This window comes from Symphodus melops (genome assembly GCF_947650265.1).
Source record: "Symphodus melops genome assembly, chromosome: 5".
In the NCBI taxonomy this organism is placed as follows: domain Eukaryota; kingdom Metazoa; phylum Chordata; class Actinopteri; order Labriformes; family Labridae; genus Symphodus; species Symphodus melops.
Genome location: NC_136695.1, coordinates 7,056,579 through 7,074,210, shown reverse-complemented (window position 1 = coordinate 7,074,210; position 17,632 = coordinate 7,056,579). Strand labels below are relative to the sequence as shown.

Sequence of the window (17,632 nt, the reverse complement as noted above, 5' to 3'; positions counted from 1 at the left end):
ATGTGAAGAAAAAAAAAAAACCTTGATTCCTCTGCAGGTGGAGTGTCAGCAGGACCCAGGACAGCAGGATCAGCTCACCCTGACCTTACAGCAGCAGACAGTGGTCAGCGATACAGAGGTACACTGGTACAAATCATTACAATTGTTGCTAAAGGTCATCAAAGTTGAATTAGACAGTGGGGAATATCTAGACTTATTACTGTGGCTGTCTCTGTATATTTTGCACCAGTGGTTTTGTTTTAGAATATAAAGATGTAAAACAAGGAGGCTGCGATTCAGTGGAAAAGGGTATTGTCTTCTTATTAGAAGGTCTGTTTCTGCCTACCTTCTGTGGAAGTTTCCATGTGCAAGACACTGAACCCAAAATACTGTGGCTCCTGAGGTGTGAATATGTCTAAAGGTAATGAGTTAAATCCTGAAGGGGAAATTGGCAATTTGTGCAGCTCCACGCGTGTGTTAATGTGGGTTTAAAAGGGTAAATATAGCATATACTTTAAAAAAAAAAAAACCTTTAAAATGTGCACTCTAAGTGCATTAAAACAGACAGTTTAGTGGTTTTGATTTCTTTCCTTTTCTCAGGATGAGCTTGACCAGCTTTTTTGTAAAGAACTGTCTGCCTCTCCTCCCTCAGGGTGATGCTGCTCGTGAACGTCTGTCAGAGCAGCAGTATCAGCGGCTGGTGGATTACGTGATGCGGGCCTCTCAGTTTCTTTCCCCCTCTACGTCCTCTCTCCAGCTTCAGCCCCCGGTGACCCTCGCCAATCCCCCGCCTTCGGTCACCAAGTCTTACCACTACCTGGTGGATCCTGCCTTCTCCAAGGTGTTTGTCAGCAAATTCACCATGGTTAAGAATAAAGCCTTACGTATGGGATTCCACTAACACAAAAACACTTTGTTCTATTTAACAAAAAGCCTTAAAAAAAGTCTTCAGATATACTGTACCTTATTGTTGCTCTGAAAGAAGAACGCCTACTTATGCAAAATATCTGTTCAAGAAAATAAGATTTATATTATGAAAATAAGTCCATGTAGAGAAATCTTAGAGAAATTGTTTACGAAATGTATATTTTTTTAAGGTTACAACAAAGTCATAATGACAAAATGTCAGTGGGATTATTATCTGTTTTAATGACAGACACACATTTAGTTCAGGGATTGTAGTAAACACTAAAGTGTAGCTTTAAATCAAAGTTCAGTCAATATGAAACCTCTTCAGTGTTGAATACAGAAAAACACAGTGCTTAGCTGAAGGGTCTCTAAGATCTGTTACATTTCAAGCGATTTTAGCCTGATATATTTCAATCTGCAGGATAAGCTCTTAGTGTTTACATTCTCCTTTTAGTGACTGTGTCTTGTGCCAATGTTAAGTGCAATATTATATACAAGTTGATGGACACCAGTGATACGAGCTGTCAACCAAAATGTTTTTACAGATGATGTAACATACTTGTTTATCAATCACACTGTGCTTTGTAAGCCAACCCCTTCTGATGATGACACCATGTTGTTTGCCTTTAATATTGTTGTAGTGTTGAGCTCTGTGTAAGATTTCAGTCTAATCAATTGAATGTATGTTAATGGATAATATATCAATGAAGAAACATTTTAATAAAAACATTTTAAAACTATGCAGCATTATTTCATCAAGGTGGAATGAGTAAGAAAAAAAGCAAGTTTAAAATGATTAAATACTATAAAAGGAACAAGTGAAGTCTAATGAGATTCACACAGGCGGATGTTTGTCATGGGGTTTCAAATAATGTCTTAGACTTCGATATTGTGGTCCAGTGACAGAGGAAGCTCCTTTCTCAGTTCATTCATTAAACTCCTTGGTTTCACTTCATGGTGCAGGTGCTGACACTCTCTGTGGTAACATATAAGAGTCAGTCATGTGTGAGTGGTAAAGGAACTTGAATTTTCCGTAATATTTACTCACTGTTACACTGCTGCTTACTCTCCGTTCCACTGGAGCGGCTTGAGGGCTGCTTGCGGCTGTGTTTCCTGCCTGCTGACCTGATGCTGCAGTGAGACGAGGAGTCTGGAGAGATACCCGAGAAAAAATATTTAAGCACCTGCTTATAAAGTCTTAAAACAATGATGACTGTTTTTAACAAACAAAACAAAGGTTATTTATTCCTTATAATGTAATGATTTTTAGAAAACGTTAATCAACTATGAAAACTATATCTGTCCTACATCATCCTTCAGGCTGCAAATAACTATAACTTAAAATCAAGTTTGCACTATGCTTAAAATCTGTTAATCCTCAATCACTCGGGGCTTAAAGTAACTCCTGCGTTAGCATCACGCCTCGTTTACATGTCCGTGCAGTATGGGCTCGCAATAGCTCATGCACAGATCATTGACACCTAATGGACAGGCTGAAGTGGCTATTTTGGCTGGACTTCCACATAATGAGACAGTTCTGACATGTGGAGATGTGGGGGTGGGACTAACTTTGCCTTTAACTGCCAGGTACTATCAGAGCCTTGGAAATGTGGTTTGGATTTTACCGTGGGAACGGCTAAATGTCATTTCACTGTTATGGTTTCCTGCATTTAATCTGTCTAGTAGCAGAGAGCGGTCATTGCTGGATAGTTTTACTGAGCCCTGGGACACAAAGGGAGGTGTGTAAGTGCTAGCTCATGGTGGATTCATTCGGGGTCTCTGTATTAATGTAACAAAGAGGTCCAAACCTTCTCTCTGTAAAGCGTCTTGAGGTAACATTTGTTATGATTGATTGTACCTGAGACTGTGGAGAACGAGGCTTCCAGCTCACGCTGTCTCCTCAGCAAGACCTCCTCTCGATGTAAAGCTGCCATGTACTTGGAGTAGGACCACGACAACTAGATGAAAATTTCCAGAAATGTAGAGAATTCTAATGTAACTACAAAAACGGTTAAATTAGAGGATTGAGTATCTCCTTTCTTTATATGCTGTGGTTAGAACTGCTGAGGCTCTGTTTGGACTACTTGCTCTGATTAAGTTTCATCACTGCAGTTTTTTTTTTCTTCATCTTTCCATGAATGACAATAAACTTTACTTTGCTCATAGTTCAGTCCTGTGCCAAACAGTCTTTGTGAACAGTAGTCATGGTGTTGGTGCTATAGCAACAATGTAAAGATGAAACATTGAACAAAAGTTACAGTAATTTGACTCATTACCCTCACATTTTTCTCAGTTGACTCTGTACAGGATATCTTCAGACTTTAAATAAATCTCCATTCTTAAAAACATTTAGCCAGACTGAGAGCTGTGAACTTAGCACCATAAGACTCCTGGTGGTTAAACTCATTTTTGCAACACTATTTAAGAGTAATATATATTTTTACAGTTCAAATATTTGAAGCACATTTTAATTAAGTGCTGCAGTTAACCAACAGGAGATCTGTAACGTCATGTCGGTGACACTACACAATGCACTCATGTCTGAAGTGAGTTTTTAGATACAATACTGTAAAATAGTAAAGTTATTGTGTTATTCTACCATTAAAAACACATTTTGTTTAAACTAAGTCCTGTCGTATAGGTAAAATGAGATCATTCATATAATAAATATAATATAACAGTCTGGAGTTAACATTTGTAATGAATTGTTGCTTAACAAATAAAGATGGATAAATAGTTTTTAAGAGTAAGAATGTATAATAACGCCAGGGAATCGAACCCCCAACCTGTACGTTAACAGACAACCGACTCTACTGATTGAGACACAGCTCTGTTAATTGTTCAAATCTTTGTGTGAAACCTCTTCTGTGTCTTTCATTGCTCTGTGAAGATCAACGCTGCCAGGTGCATGTTGAATGTCTTGTGTCTACTTGAGCATTGTGCTCTTTAAAGGGATACTTCACCCATTTACATGAAGCTGTGTATCATTAGAAACATGGTCGCAGTGTTGAATGGTCGTGAATCCAGCCCTCATTTTGCCCTGAGACGAGAAAATTTTGTTTTTCTTTGCTTGAAAGTTTTCTTCATGTGATGCAAAAAGCGTCATATTTCATCACATGAAGAAAACTTCCAGGCAAAGAAAAACACATTTTTCTTGTCTCAGGGCAAAATGAGGGCTGGATACACGGCCATTCAACACTACTACCATGTTTCTAATGATACAAAGCTTCATGTAAATGGGTGAAGTATCCCTTTAAATAAGAGTCATATGACTAAAGGAGGTTGATACATTTGATCAGGACAATTTGTTTCCAATAGTTCTCTCGCTCTAAATGCAACAGCAGCTCTTTGGTTCTCTTCATGTTATCCACGTACACAAAACATAAGCCCAACGTTTACTCATTAGAAACATCAAACTGTTCCTTACCCACTGCGTGGGAGGGTTTCCACTACGTTGCTTCTGTTCTGCAGTTACTTCATCTTCATCATCTGTTTCATTCTCCTCCTGAAAACTGGACTCTGGCCTCTCCAGCTTTTCCTAATGAAAATTTGATTTTCCAAACATGTTCCCAACACTGTGAATTAGCGGTGTCATTTGTATGAAAACACTGTCATCACTGCCTCATCATCCTATACCTGAGTTTTCCTCCTCTCTGCCTCTTCTTCTTCCTCCTCCTCCTCCTCCTCCTCCTCCTCCTCCTCCTCCTTTCTCCTCAGTCTCCGCACTCTGGCTCTGTGTGTGACTCGTTTCTCCTGCAGGAGTGGAAGGAGTTGCTCCTCTCGGACGGTGCTGCTCAGCTCTTTAAACTCAGGCCAATACTTCAACAATTCACTAAACACTGACGTCTGCAACGAAAAAGCACAAGGAGTACAAAAAAATACAACACCATCTATACCCTTTGACAAATACACATAACTACCTGTGCCTCTCTGAAGATATAAGGGCCTAACTCGTGGCGTTTCTCCAGAATGAGTTGGGCCTGTTCAGGAGGGATGTCTATCTGCAGGGCAGGGGGCATGGAGGAGTTAATAAAACAGCTGATTATGGTGGAGATCTTCTGCTGGATGGTGGCCTCGTCACTGTGGGAATGACAGAGGTCCTGGATGAAGAAGAGACAAGACACAGGGAAAGTGATAAGTACAGTTGGACTGATGTAATACTGCTCCATGAATGTGTGGACAAAACATTCTTTATCATCTGAAACCACTCCTCTTCCCACTTCTCCTTCCCTGCAGTTTGATGAATAACAGAAGCTAAGACCAATTATATTGGAAAAAAGGAAAGAAACCTAAAGGAAACAATAATGCAACTTCTACCATTTAAGACGCCCCTGGAATCCCTCTGTGTGATCAAACAAAAATGTATGTTGAGTTCCCCTATCCCAAAACAGGTACGGACTCAGTGGGGTCATGTTGTTGATGTGTTGATGTTGTGTTTTCTTTTTATGTAAAGCACTTCACTGTAATCAAAAGTTTGATTGATTGATTGACCCACTCTCTAGCTCTGGTTTACTTTGGTGGTAAAGGGGTGTGTGTGATCTGGAGGTTTTTTTAGTTTCAACATCACACTACTATAAAATTGCAACGTACTGGCACCAATTGTCTTGATGTAAAAAATATTCTTAATTTACTTTACTATACTACAGATACACGTAAACACAAACAGTGCACATACTGTACATCCTTTTTTTTCTAACTGAAGCATTCTCTCTGGAAACAAAAACATCTATATCTTTTAATGACAAACTATCTTAGATTGTCATCTTATAGTAAATACTATAGAAAACTGGGTTGGAAATCAACAAGGGTTTCAAACCAGATAGTGTTGCAGGTATGTCATTTGAGATCCCACCCACATCGTGATCTAGATATTTTTATTTCTTTTACCTTGTACCTCTGCACCTCCAGCCAGAAAAGCAAGTCATTTTCTAGGAAGTCTCCCTTGAGGAAGATAAAGTGCTGAAACTGCAAACAAGTGACAGGGTTGAGTAGGATCCGTCGAAACAGCAGAATCTCTTTCGAGGAACTCATCCACCAGCCCTCAGCCTGCAGGGACACAAGGTGGAGGACTGACAGGTTTTTAAGATGACTTTTAGCCATTTATAGTTTATTCCTTAGTGGATATTAAATATACATATAATCACTTACTCTTGCAAGACCTAACATCACTAATTTATAAAGCAGTAGAAGATACTGTACAGTACAGTGTGTTCCTGCATGAACAGCACATGTAAAGATGATCGTTGTTTTAAGAGCCACAGTCTTGGCTCACTGAAAACTAAAAAAAAACAACAAAAAAAACCCAACTGAAAACCTGCTCTTTGCCAAGGATGAGGTCATGATCACAAAGATGATAATCACAGACATGAAAACTCCTTCCAGTAATCATTCTGCTTAAAATGTTCATGTTTTCTATCCGAGTTCAGCTGTGAGCTGAGCTGAGAGGAAGGAGAGAACAGAGCTGCATGGAAAAGACTCCCAACATTATTAAAGGAAGGTTAGTAATGCTGATGCTTTAATCTTATTTATCCTGGATCCAATTTGGGAAAACTATCGACATGGCCAAAATGGTGTTTGACAAAGCCAGTGCTTTGAGCCAAGTCATGAACTAAATCACACATGCTTTCAGGCCAGGAAATGCCTTATTTCTCTCCATTTAAAATATCCAAATATCCAGCTTCCCCAGAGGATTTCCCCTTACCTTCCAGACTTCTCTCCTGGTTCTGCGCCTTCGGTAGGGTTTTAGAGAAAGCTTTTCTGCTGCTTGGGGCTACAACACACACACACACACACACACACACACACACACACACACACATAGAGGTCAAAAGTCAGACACTGAGTAAATTAGGAGTAACAGAGAAACTGAGCACCTCTAAAACCTCCCTGCTCTGCACTCTGCTGCTCTCTGTCACTGGCTGTAACTGAAGCTCCCTCAGCTCGCTTACCTTTCACCTTCCCTCCGTCTTAATTTCCTCTGTTCCTCTTTCTACAATCTCCTCTTAGAGAGAACTTAGGCAATAAAATGGAATCTCTTTCTTCAATCCTCCACTAATTGTCTTTTCCAAGACGCTGCATGATCTCCTCCTGCAGTGTGTAGAGCTTAACTTCGTCTACCTCCCATTAGGTAATGAGAGGATCCATGTGACTAAACATGGTAAACATGATCCCATAATGAGGCAGAACAGCAGAATATGAGGTTTGGGTTTTACCTGATGAGGCAACCTGAGAGAGCAGCAGACAGAGACGACGTTTAGTGGTTTCTCACCTCGCACAGCTACTAATGTGTCTCTGACTTGTCAACTCTCAGAGCATTTTATAGCTCAAAGATGAAATGCTACAGTATGTCAAGTACCATTCATGTATTGTAGACAAGTCTGGGTGTTTTTAATCGTAGCTTTGTAAAACAAAGGTGACAAAGCCTATATCAGAAGATGTATCCAGTTACCCAGAAATGGGATCAGCCCCAAATTGGGACAGTGTATATCAGTCAGATTTTAATTAGAAGCAAATGCAATTATATATGGATTTGTACTTGCTAATAAATCCAAACTGCTGTTTATTGTTTTAAGCAAAAATGTTAATGCTTCTCAGAATTAGTTTAAAGAAAATATTTAACCTTTAGTGGACCAGATCATTCTTACATTTTTGGTTGTGTAGAAATGAAAGCTATATTTTTTCACAAAAGTATTTGTGTAAAACTTGTCATTTTTAAATATAGGTTTCGGGGGGCTGGTGTCGCAGTGGTTAGAGTGCTCCATATATGGAGGCCTTAGTCTTCAACGCCCAGGTTTGAGTCCAACCTGTCCAGCATTACAATCCCCCCCCCCCCCCCCCCTCTCTCTCTGTCTCTCTCCCTGATTTCCAACTCTATCCATTATCCTGTCTCTCCAATAAAGGCACAAAAAGCCTAAAAAATAAATCTTTAAACTGTTTTTTCCAAGAACTAAATATATCATGTTACTTAAAGCTTTACAAAATCTGGTAGACAGAGTTGATGATGTTCTGAGGAAGCAGGGCAAGCTGTGTTCATGTTTCCACTCTTTATGCTATAGAGCTAAGCTGCTGGCTGTGGCTTTAAATTGAACCATTAGTTGTGTCTGTAGGACTTGTCTTCTCTCTATCGGCAAAAAAGCATATTCTCAAATGTCAATTTTTTCATGTTTTTCATTCAATTTCTGTTGAGATTTTTTAAAATCATGACAGTATAGTAATACGAATTAAGACTTCTACCTCTGGCTGTTTTTTCTGTCGCTCTGTAAACTCGGCTGTGGACAAAAACAGAGGCAGCCATTTTTTCTCAATGTGACTCCTGACGATGTCTTGAATATCCACAACATCTGGCTTTGAAAGACATTCTAGCTTCAGACGCTCCAGTCCACCTGCCAAACACAATATCTACACACACAGAGAAAGACAAAGACAAAGACACAGCAGAGGAAGATGATTGCATGTGTGTTCATTAGTTTGATATTTATGCTAAAGAGTATTCCTGCACAGTAGATTTCTATAAAATGAGGAACATATGAGTAAAAAAAACCCAGCTTGAATACTCCTCTCCTTCCTGACTCCTGCAATGCTCTTCATCATTCCCAGAAACCCTCTGTTCTCCTCACTTCTCTGTCTGCTTTCTGTCTTCATACATCGATCTGGCCATGTCTCTAATATTTATATCTCTTTTATATTTTCTCTCATCTCATTTTGCACGCTCAAAGTCATGCATTCACATACACACTTACACACAAGCTTCAGAAATGAGAACCAGTTGTGACACTGGATTTGGAGTCAGTAGATGAAAGGAGGCCAATCTGTGGACTGGATGACTGAGTGATTGAAAGAGTGAAGGGCCAAAACAGTAAAGCTGTCAGTCTCTCTAAGTTGCTCACGCAGACAAGAACCAAGGCAAAGAGGCAGGAGCAGCAGCCAGACACAACTCCATAGAGTAAGAGGCACTAGAACACGCAGCTTACTTCAAATGCAAAGTATTAATTATGTTTCTGATGATAGTAACGCGATGAGGTTGACTCATGAAAAAAGTTATACATAGGAGTTGAAGTCATGTCAACAAGTACACTATGTCTAAAGATTGAAGAGTTGTTATTTTGTTGAAAGAAAGACACAATTACATTTCCTGGGAGAGTGAAAAACTAGCTACCAGGTTTGCTCAGTAGTGAGCTAAAAATTGGCATAGATTTCATGACTTGAATAGAGACCGAGCTGAATGATTAAAGATGACTTGAAGCAATACACAATAAAGTAATGACTAAATGGTTAAATTATAGTCAAAGTTAATATGAAAAGATGAAATGATTGATGCCATTTTGGAACAAAGGAAACAGTTCACAGTTGGTGCTAGCTTAAAGTAGTTCAGTCAATTTTGAAACGGCTTGTATTGACTGTATCAGATTCCTGTATGGAAAACCTGAAAGTAAAGTTTTAGTTGTGATAGCAAAAACATGACTTCCAAATTGACCTGTTGGTTACATTTCAGTGGAGGTGTTTTTTGTTTATCTGACAGGAATCCACACAAAAAGGGCTGGACGCTGCTGTATTGTTACAGGTTTACAACATATACCACTCTTTTCTCTGACAGTTACTAACCATCACAGGTTTCAAGGAGAATCACGCTTACTGCTCTGTGCCCCATCTAGGCATTCTAACTCCCTGCACCCTGCAGTAATCCTAGAATCCAGAAACCTTATCTCAGACAGTAAATGTCAGGAGAGACTTCATCCTACTGCCATTGTTACTGGAGCTGATCTTTCTTGTCTTTCTGAATTCAAACCACACTCTTCTCTTCTTCTTGTTTTAATTCTAACCATGTCCTCTTATCCTCTGTTTCCCTCTGACATCTTGCTGTCAGGGCTGTCAGCATGAAGTCTCCAGAACGCCAAAGAAGGGGGATTGGAAATTGTGTGAGAGCACAGCAGCCTCTGTTTATTAAATCTGGATGTCAAGCTTCAGTTTGAGCTCCACTCTTGGGCTTTGATGTCATGGAGACCATGTTTCTGCCCCCACTTCTCCACAGCTCCCTCGGGAAGTTAATAATTCAATTTCAATGGGGTTTTGATGATGGCAAAAAGGATATATTTGCCAATAAGAGTGGACATATTGTTTTTGGAATAGTGGGATTGACTGACGTACATCATTCTGTTGTTCTGTTGTGGCAGGGCTGTCAGGGCCAAAGAAGTACTTCCCGTTGAGGTATTTGGTTGCAATGTGGAAGGACCTCTCCTGTCTGACAGCTGTGTCCTTCTGAGGAGTCCTCTTGTACTGCTCCAGATCCAGCCAGCATGTCAGATGTATGCTGTTCAGAAACACATTCGTTTAAAACAAGCATGTTATTTTGGAACTGACTTTATTGCACTGTTTATATGCGGCAAACTGTGATTTATATGCATTCCCATGCTGGCTACGTTTTAGTCTCATAAGAATATGATGCAAATTTGCAGCAAGGAAAACAAAACGTTGTACAACATCTGTGTATGGGTAACTTAGTGAACCACAGTTGTTTAATGTGGGGGAAATAAGTCCTAACAAAGGACATAAGGCTGTTATGGAAACTGGTTTAAGTTTACCTGGCATTTTGATTCTGTAGGAAGGACATGAAGTGCCCAATCTCATGGGGGTGACGAAGTAAGGAACCAAGACGGTAACCTTGGTAACTCTGAGACACTCTTGACCAGGACTCGGTTGCCCAGGAGCCCTTTGAGAGGGAAGTAGAGGGAGTAATAGGAGAGGCAGATAGTGTGGACTGCTCCACCTGGAGATGCAGAGATGCCACAGCACATGAATGATTTTAATGATTATAAGGGAGATATTTTTTTTAATGCATGGATGAAAGGATGCTGGAATACTTGATTTAATCGACACTTTGATTCCTTGTAAAGACTCTGGAGTTCCCTGTACTCCTGACTGTCAACATAGCGCACCTCCTCCTGTAAACAGACCTGAAAACACAGCGCATATGTAAAACAAATATTGTTTTATCAATCTTCAACTAATATATAAACCCTGTTTTAAAGCAGAAAACCTAGAGCATTATGGTCATATGTTCTCTGCTTTTTCTTGGTCTTGATCTAAATAAAATGTATTATTTTGTGATTTGGACTGTTGAGCTCTTTGTGGTATGATGTTATGCACCTACATAAATAATAGTTGGTTGTTTTTTGCTTTTCTGTTGCACATCACTTCAACAAGGCATTTTTTTTTAAAATAAGAATATAAATCCAACTATAGCGGAAAGACTTCGTAGGTAAGTGCTTTCTCTTATCTCAAGAACAGCTCATTTGATTCACATGGTGGTTCATTGTTCAGGACCCAAATGAGGACTGTGTTTCAATCAGTCTTAATTTGTATTTAAATATGACCAAATCAAAACTAAATCATATCTCAAGACACTTTACAAAAAGAGTAGGTAGACCATTCTCTTTGTTATATTATTTAACAATAATCCACCAGGAACAAAGCCCTAGCAAGCAACAAAAGCAAGGTAAAACCTCCTTTTAACAGGCAGAGACCTTTAGCAGACCCAGACTCATGGCTAGATGAGTTTATCTATTAAAGCCACACTCTTTTGTGGTTACAATAAGTTGACTTAAAAAATTTAATTTGTCTAAATCGATTGCTACACCTCACCCTACATCCTCCATGTCGCTCCTGTAGCTTTGTCTGTGGTGTGTGAATGTTGATGAATGGGATAAGTTAATGCTAACAGACCCTTTACTCAACAGCCTCTGCCATCAACGCGTGAAAGGCTGTGAATGGGTCGGTGAGACCTGGAGTGTAACTGAGCTTTGAGTAGTCATAAGATTAGAAGAGCTGTTTCCTCTACCTAAAAAGGAAAGATTCTTTTCTGCTGGTCTCTCAGTCTGTGTGAAAGAGCCGTTCATCTGATCATCTTTTCATCTCAAGGGTGTTTCTGAGCCAAGGCAATTGGCTCAGAAACGCCAAGAAGTTGACTAGAAAAGATTTCTTGAAACCACTGCAAGCTGGACTGTCACGAGCCAAGCAATTTGAGCATTGGAACAAACACTGTCTGCTCAAAGGAAAAGCCATGTTATACAAATTATTTGATTCATGAAATATAATGTAGATAATGTTTGTGTACTGTATTTACCTTTTGGAAGGACTCTGTATCTCTGTGGACCAACAGTGTCCATGGCTCAAGCAGGATGTTCAGAGCGTGTTCCTCAACCCTGTCAAAAAGCTCCTCATAAGCAGGGCTCATATGATTGTACACCTCCCTTCTGATCTCCTCATTGACACCAATGTTCCTCCTGGAAGAGCTAAACAGATAGGTGGAGTAAAGCAGCTGAAAGGAGAGGAGAGGAAAGGAGAAAAAGGAGATGAGAGGAAAGGAAAGGAGAGGAGAGGTCATAAAAATGTCATCACTCGAGAAACTTTTTTTTCTCAAAACCACCATCACTTCCATCATCACTATTGTTCAATATTCTCATACAAAATATTCTCTATCTCTCATCGCTGCTGCCATCACACCACATTAATGCAATTTATTTAACCCTCTTGGCAACGGCACAATGGAAACATCATCTAGACATTCCTTTAGTGAACTAAAGGTTAACTAAAGAGATTTTACTCTGAGGTTTTCTGGGCCAGATCATTCCGCTTTGCACCCTGGTCCAGCTGTAGACAGATGTTCGATTAGGTGTTTTAACCTCTCCATTTAGTGAAGGGTCGGAAGGCAGAAAAAAAGACCAGGAGCAGCAAGTCAAATTAGATAAGTAACTGGTTACTTAACACACCTATTTTGGTCATTTGTTTTTTTCCCCCATTTTTTTTCTAATTTTTTTGTATCATAATATAATCCAGCCATCATATCTTTCTGGAATGTTGTAATTAAATTGCAATGGGTTTTTTTATTATTATTTTAACATACATTTAGCTGTATTAGCTTTTTTTTCCACAGATATTTCTTTTATCCCTCACAGCAAGTTTAGTTTGAAATATAACTTGTGTTCAGGCGCCTGAGAAAGAAAGAGTTAAACAATTGAATGTTTAGACCAGTGTGTTTCTGTGGCAAAAGGTTTTTTTTTGATAAAAGAGTGGATTAGTATTCTGTGGAAGCAAATAACAACAAAATCAGATACACTATGCCTGGACACTTAAAATGAAAGACTTTTCTGATGTTTTCTGATGTTATGAAATTGCTAATGCTTCTAAATGCAGGTTTGGTGACTGTCAAAGAACTGACATTAGTTTATATAACCTCTGGTCTCCATCAAACACATTTGTCTAACAAGTGTACTGAGAAATGTGCACATAGCAATAAACCTATACTGTTTTTTGTTCTGTGTAGTTACCTGCGCCTCTCTCTGTACTCTGTAGGGATCGAGTCCATTTTGACAGAAAAGCTCACGGTAGTGTTGCAGGTCAGTCCAAAAGTTAACGGCATTCTCCCACAACTTAAACAAAAAAACGACAAAAGGTTTAAAATGAGCAGATGTCATATGAAATGTCGAAAAAGTGTGCAGTTAACATGTTATTGCATCAGAACATTCAAATGCGCAATCATGATTAAATGTGATTCACTATAAATTTAAGGTGTTATTATTCCAGCAGCTGCTGGTGTACCTGGTTTCCAGACTGTTCACAGAAGTTAGTGAAGTATAAACCAGCCCAGGATTCAACATAAAGCGCCTTTAACATCTCTTCGATTCTTCTGTTGCTCTGTAACTGACTTCTGCTGGAATACAACTTAAACATAGGAGAGAACAAGTGAACAAAAAAATACCCTACAAAGGGGGCTAATGATTATTTTCATAATGATTTCATGAAGGTATGCTCTTTAAATAGTATATTTGCTGTTTAGCTTTGACCCAAAGGAACAATAACGTTTAAATATACTCAACTTTAACAATAAATTAAACATCCTCACCTAAACTAATGTTTCAATTCTTTTTTAACTAAACTGCCAGGTGTTGATCTTAGCTTCCACGTTTGACAGTCAAATGAGTGCAACCGACACAGTTAGAGCTGCTGGCCTCTGTGTTGTTGCTATGAGGAATGTCTTTTATACACCAAGTTGTGTCATATCTTAGTGGTCTTACCTGTGTGTGGACAGCAAGTGGGAACTGGGGGGAGTCAGAGCAGAGGAAAGGCTGCATGCCCGGCGTAGTATTTCTACACAAGTCTGTCCACTGCCCTAGAGGAGGGAAGTCATTATTATGTTTGTGGACACCCCGGGAAGTCCAAAACCTAGGAACCCTGTGGATGAAGGGGAGAGAGGATAAACAGGGGTGTTTGTACTTAGCTTATTTTTTTTATACACAAAGTAGATGAACAGCTTGTGCTCCAGCTTGTGACTTTAAGGATATGTGTTCTATTGCAAGGGTTACTGTGACTGTTCATAAATTAGAGAGGCTGCAGGTTCGGCGTTAAGAGCTGATGATTGGTGGTCCAATCACCTACTTCCCCAATCTACATGTTTAGGATTGAACGATAAATAACTGTTTGAATGTGAGTGGGTAAAAAACACTGTAAGCTGTTAGGTAGTTTGTGAGCTTGCATGGCACATCTGACATCCATGTATGAATGAAAGGTGCAATATCAAAATTATCATAAATAAATAAACATGCATCTAAATTGACACACAAAAACATAGTACTATTGATTTAAAATAACTTGAACACTACGAACAGTGAATCTTACCAGTAGGAGAGCAGGGATTCTGTAAGGGAAGGCTGGATCAAGCACAGTTTGTCCTCTGTCCAGCAGGGGGAGGTAGACAGCCCCAGTCTGGAAAGCAGCTCCACATTTAGACAGCTCTGACTGCTGCTCAGCAGGTAGCAGCTCCTCATCAAAACCACATACCTTGTCAAAATACCACATTATGCTTGATAATCTGTCAGGAATTTTTGGAATTGTTTCAAGTTCAATATGTCACCATTACTTTTATAACAGAACATGTCAGTCTTTAGTGTTTAATACTAAAATGACAAACAAAAATTTGATCAAAGAAAAATATGAGTTCTCATCCGATGATGAGTAATGTGTACCTTTTCTTTCGCTCTGTGTTCTGTGTTGCTTTCAATCTTTCTATATCCATCCAGAGATTAAGCAGCTTCTCTCCAGGCGTTCCTTGCAAAAACTCTCTGAACTCATCAAAGCCTGGTCTAGTGCTATGGCAACAGGCACCATGGCAACAAATATCACGAACATTTTCCTGGTAGGTGCCCCAACTTCCCACCTCACAATTCTTCTTAGGCCAAACTGTCTTTTCTTTCTCTCCACTCTCCCTCTTACCCTCTTGGACTTTCTCTTTCTTTTCTTCTAAACTTTCTTTTCCTCTGCTAAGCAAACACTGGCTAACGCACCTTTCACAGGACCGGTCTGTGCTGGTACAATTTGTATGGTCGTTTGCCTTGCAGAGAGGATCAAAATAATTTGTGTGGCTCAGACCACTCATCACATTCAGAGCATTGCTTAGCACCTGTTGAATCACTTCTGCAGCCACACACTCCATTTGTTGTTCAAAAGAATCAGAATCATGACTTTTAGGCTCTTTGACTTGTTGCTCCACTAAGTTTTCAGCTGATGGTTCGGTGATGTACTGGCTTATGTCTGTCTGTGAGCTGCAGAGATCCTTCCTTCTATTAAATGTAAGGTTAAAGAAGGAGGACAAAGTAGAAACAGCACAATGGTCTTCTGGCTTGGAGCAGCTGGAGAAACATCTGGATGACTGACTGCATTTTGTGTTGAAAAGTTCCTTTTGTTCAAATGGTAGACATGTAATGTTGTTCATGCTAACATATGCTGAACAACAAAGAAAGGGACAACATAAGTATCAGACTTTCATAAATTGACTTCAGCAAAAACGTATGAAAAGCACACGTGTTTACCTTCTTCTGCTGAAACATGCGCTCGATAATGTGAGGATGTTGGGGCTTTCAGCACTTTCTTATTATCAAAGTTGAGTTGGGATTGAAAGTCTTGTTGTGGTTTTGACACCAAAGTTTGATCAGAGCTTACATTCCTCCTCTGAATACTGAGGTTTGGGTCCCACTGAAACAACAGCTTGGCAAGTCTGTGAAAAAAGTTGAAAATTCTGTAGCACTGCTTCTTTGAGTAGTTTGAAAGTCGGTAAAAATCAGATGTAGGGAAACACAATCACAAGCATTTGAATCAGCTACAAAACCATATTGCGATGCATTCAGGGTCACAAGCATTCAAGCATTAAATAGCAAGAATCCTTATAAAAGTCACAGCTGATTTAACCAGCTGATTTTGTGTAATTCATAATCTGTGTAATGGAGTTGGATCAATTTGACTGAAGATTTTCAGACCCATTTGTGTTCATCTCTTTAAATGTAGTACTTTCATTTATTCTTTTCTTTCTTTCGTCTTTCTATTACTTTATTTTATTTGAAAGGACTTGATTCAGCATGCAACATATGCATCTACACGTACAGGATACAGATCAATGATGGAGCTGTGTGTAGCAGCAGATACATCATGTTAGTCAATTCTTAATTTTCTTTTTTAATGCTGGTTTGGATAAAAAAGAGAAAATAATATTTAAGAGATTTCATACTGTATTGATTTTGTTATAGCGCATTAAAATAAATCTGTTTAGAAAAGGACATGTTTTAAGTTTTGATGGGAAAGTAATCAAAAGAAGAAAGAACATGCAGAAAGAACATAAAGAACTGGAGGTAAAGAGTAACACTAAAAACTGGTTTAGTTGTACTGTATTATGATAAATTGATGTGAGGAACATGGAGATACAAGTAATTTGGGATTATAGAAGGCATTTATGTTCAGTATGTAAAGAAGATCCAAACATTACTCAGCAATTGATGTACCTGTATTCACTATAGCAGTCACTTTTAAGGAAAAAGGGCAGTCTTTCTGTTAGTATCCACTGAATTCCTTGCTCTTTGTCCAGACACTGCAAAGATCAGGAAGATAGATACTTGTTAAACTAAAGTATATTGTTCTGCTCATCCTCTTAACCTGTAAAGAATGTACTGCTTACTCACACTGACAGTATAGTGGTTGTCTACTGGAGGGGATCTGGCTAGTGCTAATGGGTCGCCAGTGAGGAGTTGTGATTTGGTACTATGTAGGTCCGATCTGATACTGTCGGACACAAACTCAGCAGCACCACTCAGCACCTCAAACAGCCCCGTCTCCCTATTGAACAGCAAAGCCTTTGGGAACGACTAAAACACAAAAGATTTAATGGTATACAAAGGGAGCAAGAGTTTTGTCAAAGGAGTGTTACATCTATACAATAGGACAACTTTACCGGCAGACTCAAGAAGTCATTGAAGTAGTGAGTCAATACATCGTCAGAGGCCAGATGGTTTTCCTGCAACGAGTGAAGCAATGCTACGTATAACTCTGAGTAACATCACTGGAACAGTATAACATACACATTAAACTGCCATTGCAAATTGAAAAGTAGTAAATAAGAATTTGTACTCACAAAGTTGTCAGCAGTGAGATGAGTACTCTCTTAACACAAAGAAACTTGAGTTACCGAAAACTCACGAGTTAAAACATTAAACAGGAATGTCTTAAAAGTACTGAGCTTACCTGTTAAGGTTAAACCACACATTGTTCCTCACATTAAAATGCCCTTACACTATTTTCAAAGTGGCTGCCATTCGAACATTGGCCAGCCACAAACCTCTCAGCGCAATTACATACACACAGCAGGTTGCTATGGAAGTGGACTCATTTTCAAAACACAGAAGGCTGTAAAAATTTAACTAGGGCA

General features: G+C 39.2%; 2 protein-coding genes across 7 annotated transcripts in view; one reads left to right on the top strand and one right to left on the bottom strand.

Annotated features, from left to right (window-relative positions):
• The window catches only part of vps13b (vacuolar protein sorting 13 homolog B), a 265,939-nt gene extending 264,313 nt beyond the window's left edge, over nt 1-1,626 (top strand). For all 5 annotated transcript variants that reach the window (XM_079344752.1, XM_079344753.1, XM_079344751.1 and 2 more), the window contains 2 exons: nt 38-118; nt 632-1,626. In XM_079344752.1, coding sequence (XP_079200878.1) covers nt 38-118; nt 632-880 — 330 coding nt within the window. In that variant the 3' untranslated portion in view covers nt 881-1,626. The remainder of the gene's footprint in view (nt 1-37; nt 119-631) is intronic.
• Nucleotides 1,627-1,711: 85 nt separating this feature from the next.
• rgs22 (regulator of G protein signaling 22) lies at nt 1,712-17,527 on the bottom strand. 2 transcript variants are annotated; one of them, XM_079344756.1, is made up of 24 exons: nt 17,449-17,527; nt 17,339-17,367; nt 17,159-17,221; nt 16,890-17,072; nt 16,713-16,798; nt 15,750-15,934; nt 14,907-15,663; nt 14,560-14,721; nt 13,959-14,115; nt 13,483-13,605; nt 13,212-13,313; nt 12,008-12,202; nt 10,746-10,838; nt 10,467-10,651; nt 10,033-10,195; nt 8,122-8,286; nt 6,590-6,658; nt 5,776-5,934; nt 4,809-4,988; nt 4,525-4,734; nt 4,316-4,426; nt 2,747-2,846; nt 1,937-2,038; nt 1,712-1,864 (listed from the first exon to the last, which is right to left on the bottom strand). In XM_079344756.1, the coding sequence occupies exons 1-24, from the start codon at nt 17,468-17,470 to the stop codon at nt 1,836-1,838; spliced, it is 3,630 nt and encodes a 1,209-aa protein (XP_079200882.1). In that variant the 5' UTR covers nt 17,471-17,527; the 3' UTR covers nt 1,712-1,835. The 2 variants fall into 2 exon arrangements, with proteins under 2 accessions (XP_079200882.1, XP_079200883.1); XM_079344757.1 differs by having other exon boundaries at nt 10,467-10,594.
• Nucleotides 17,528-17,632: the final 105 nt, after the last annotated feature.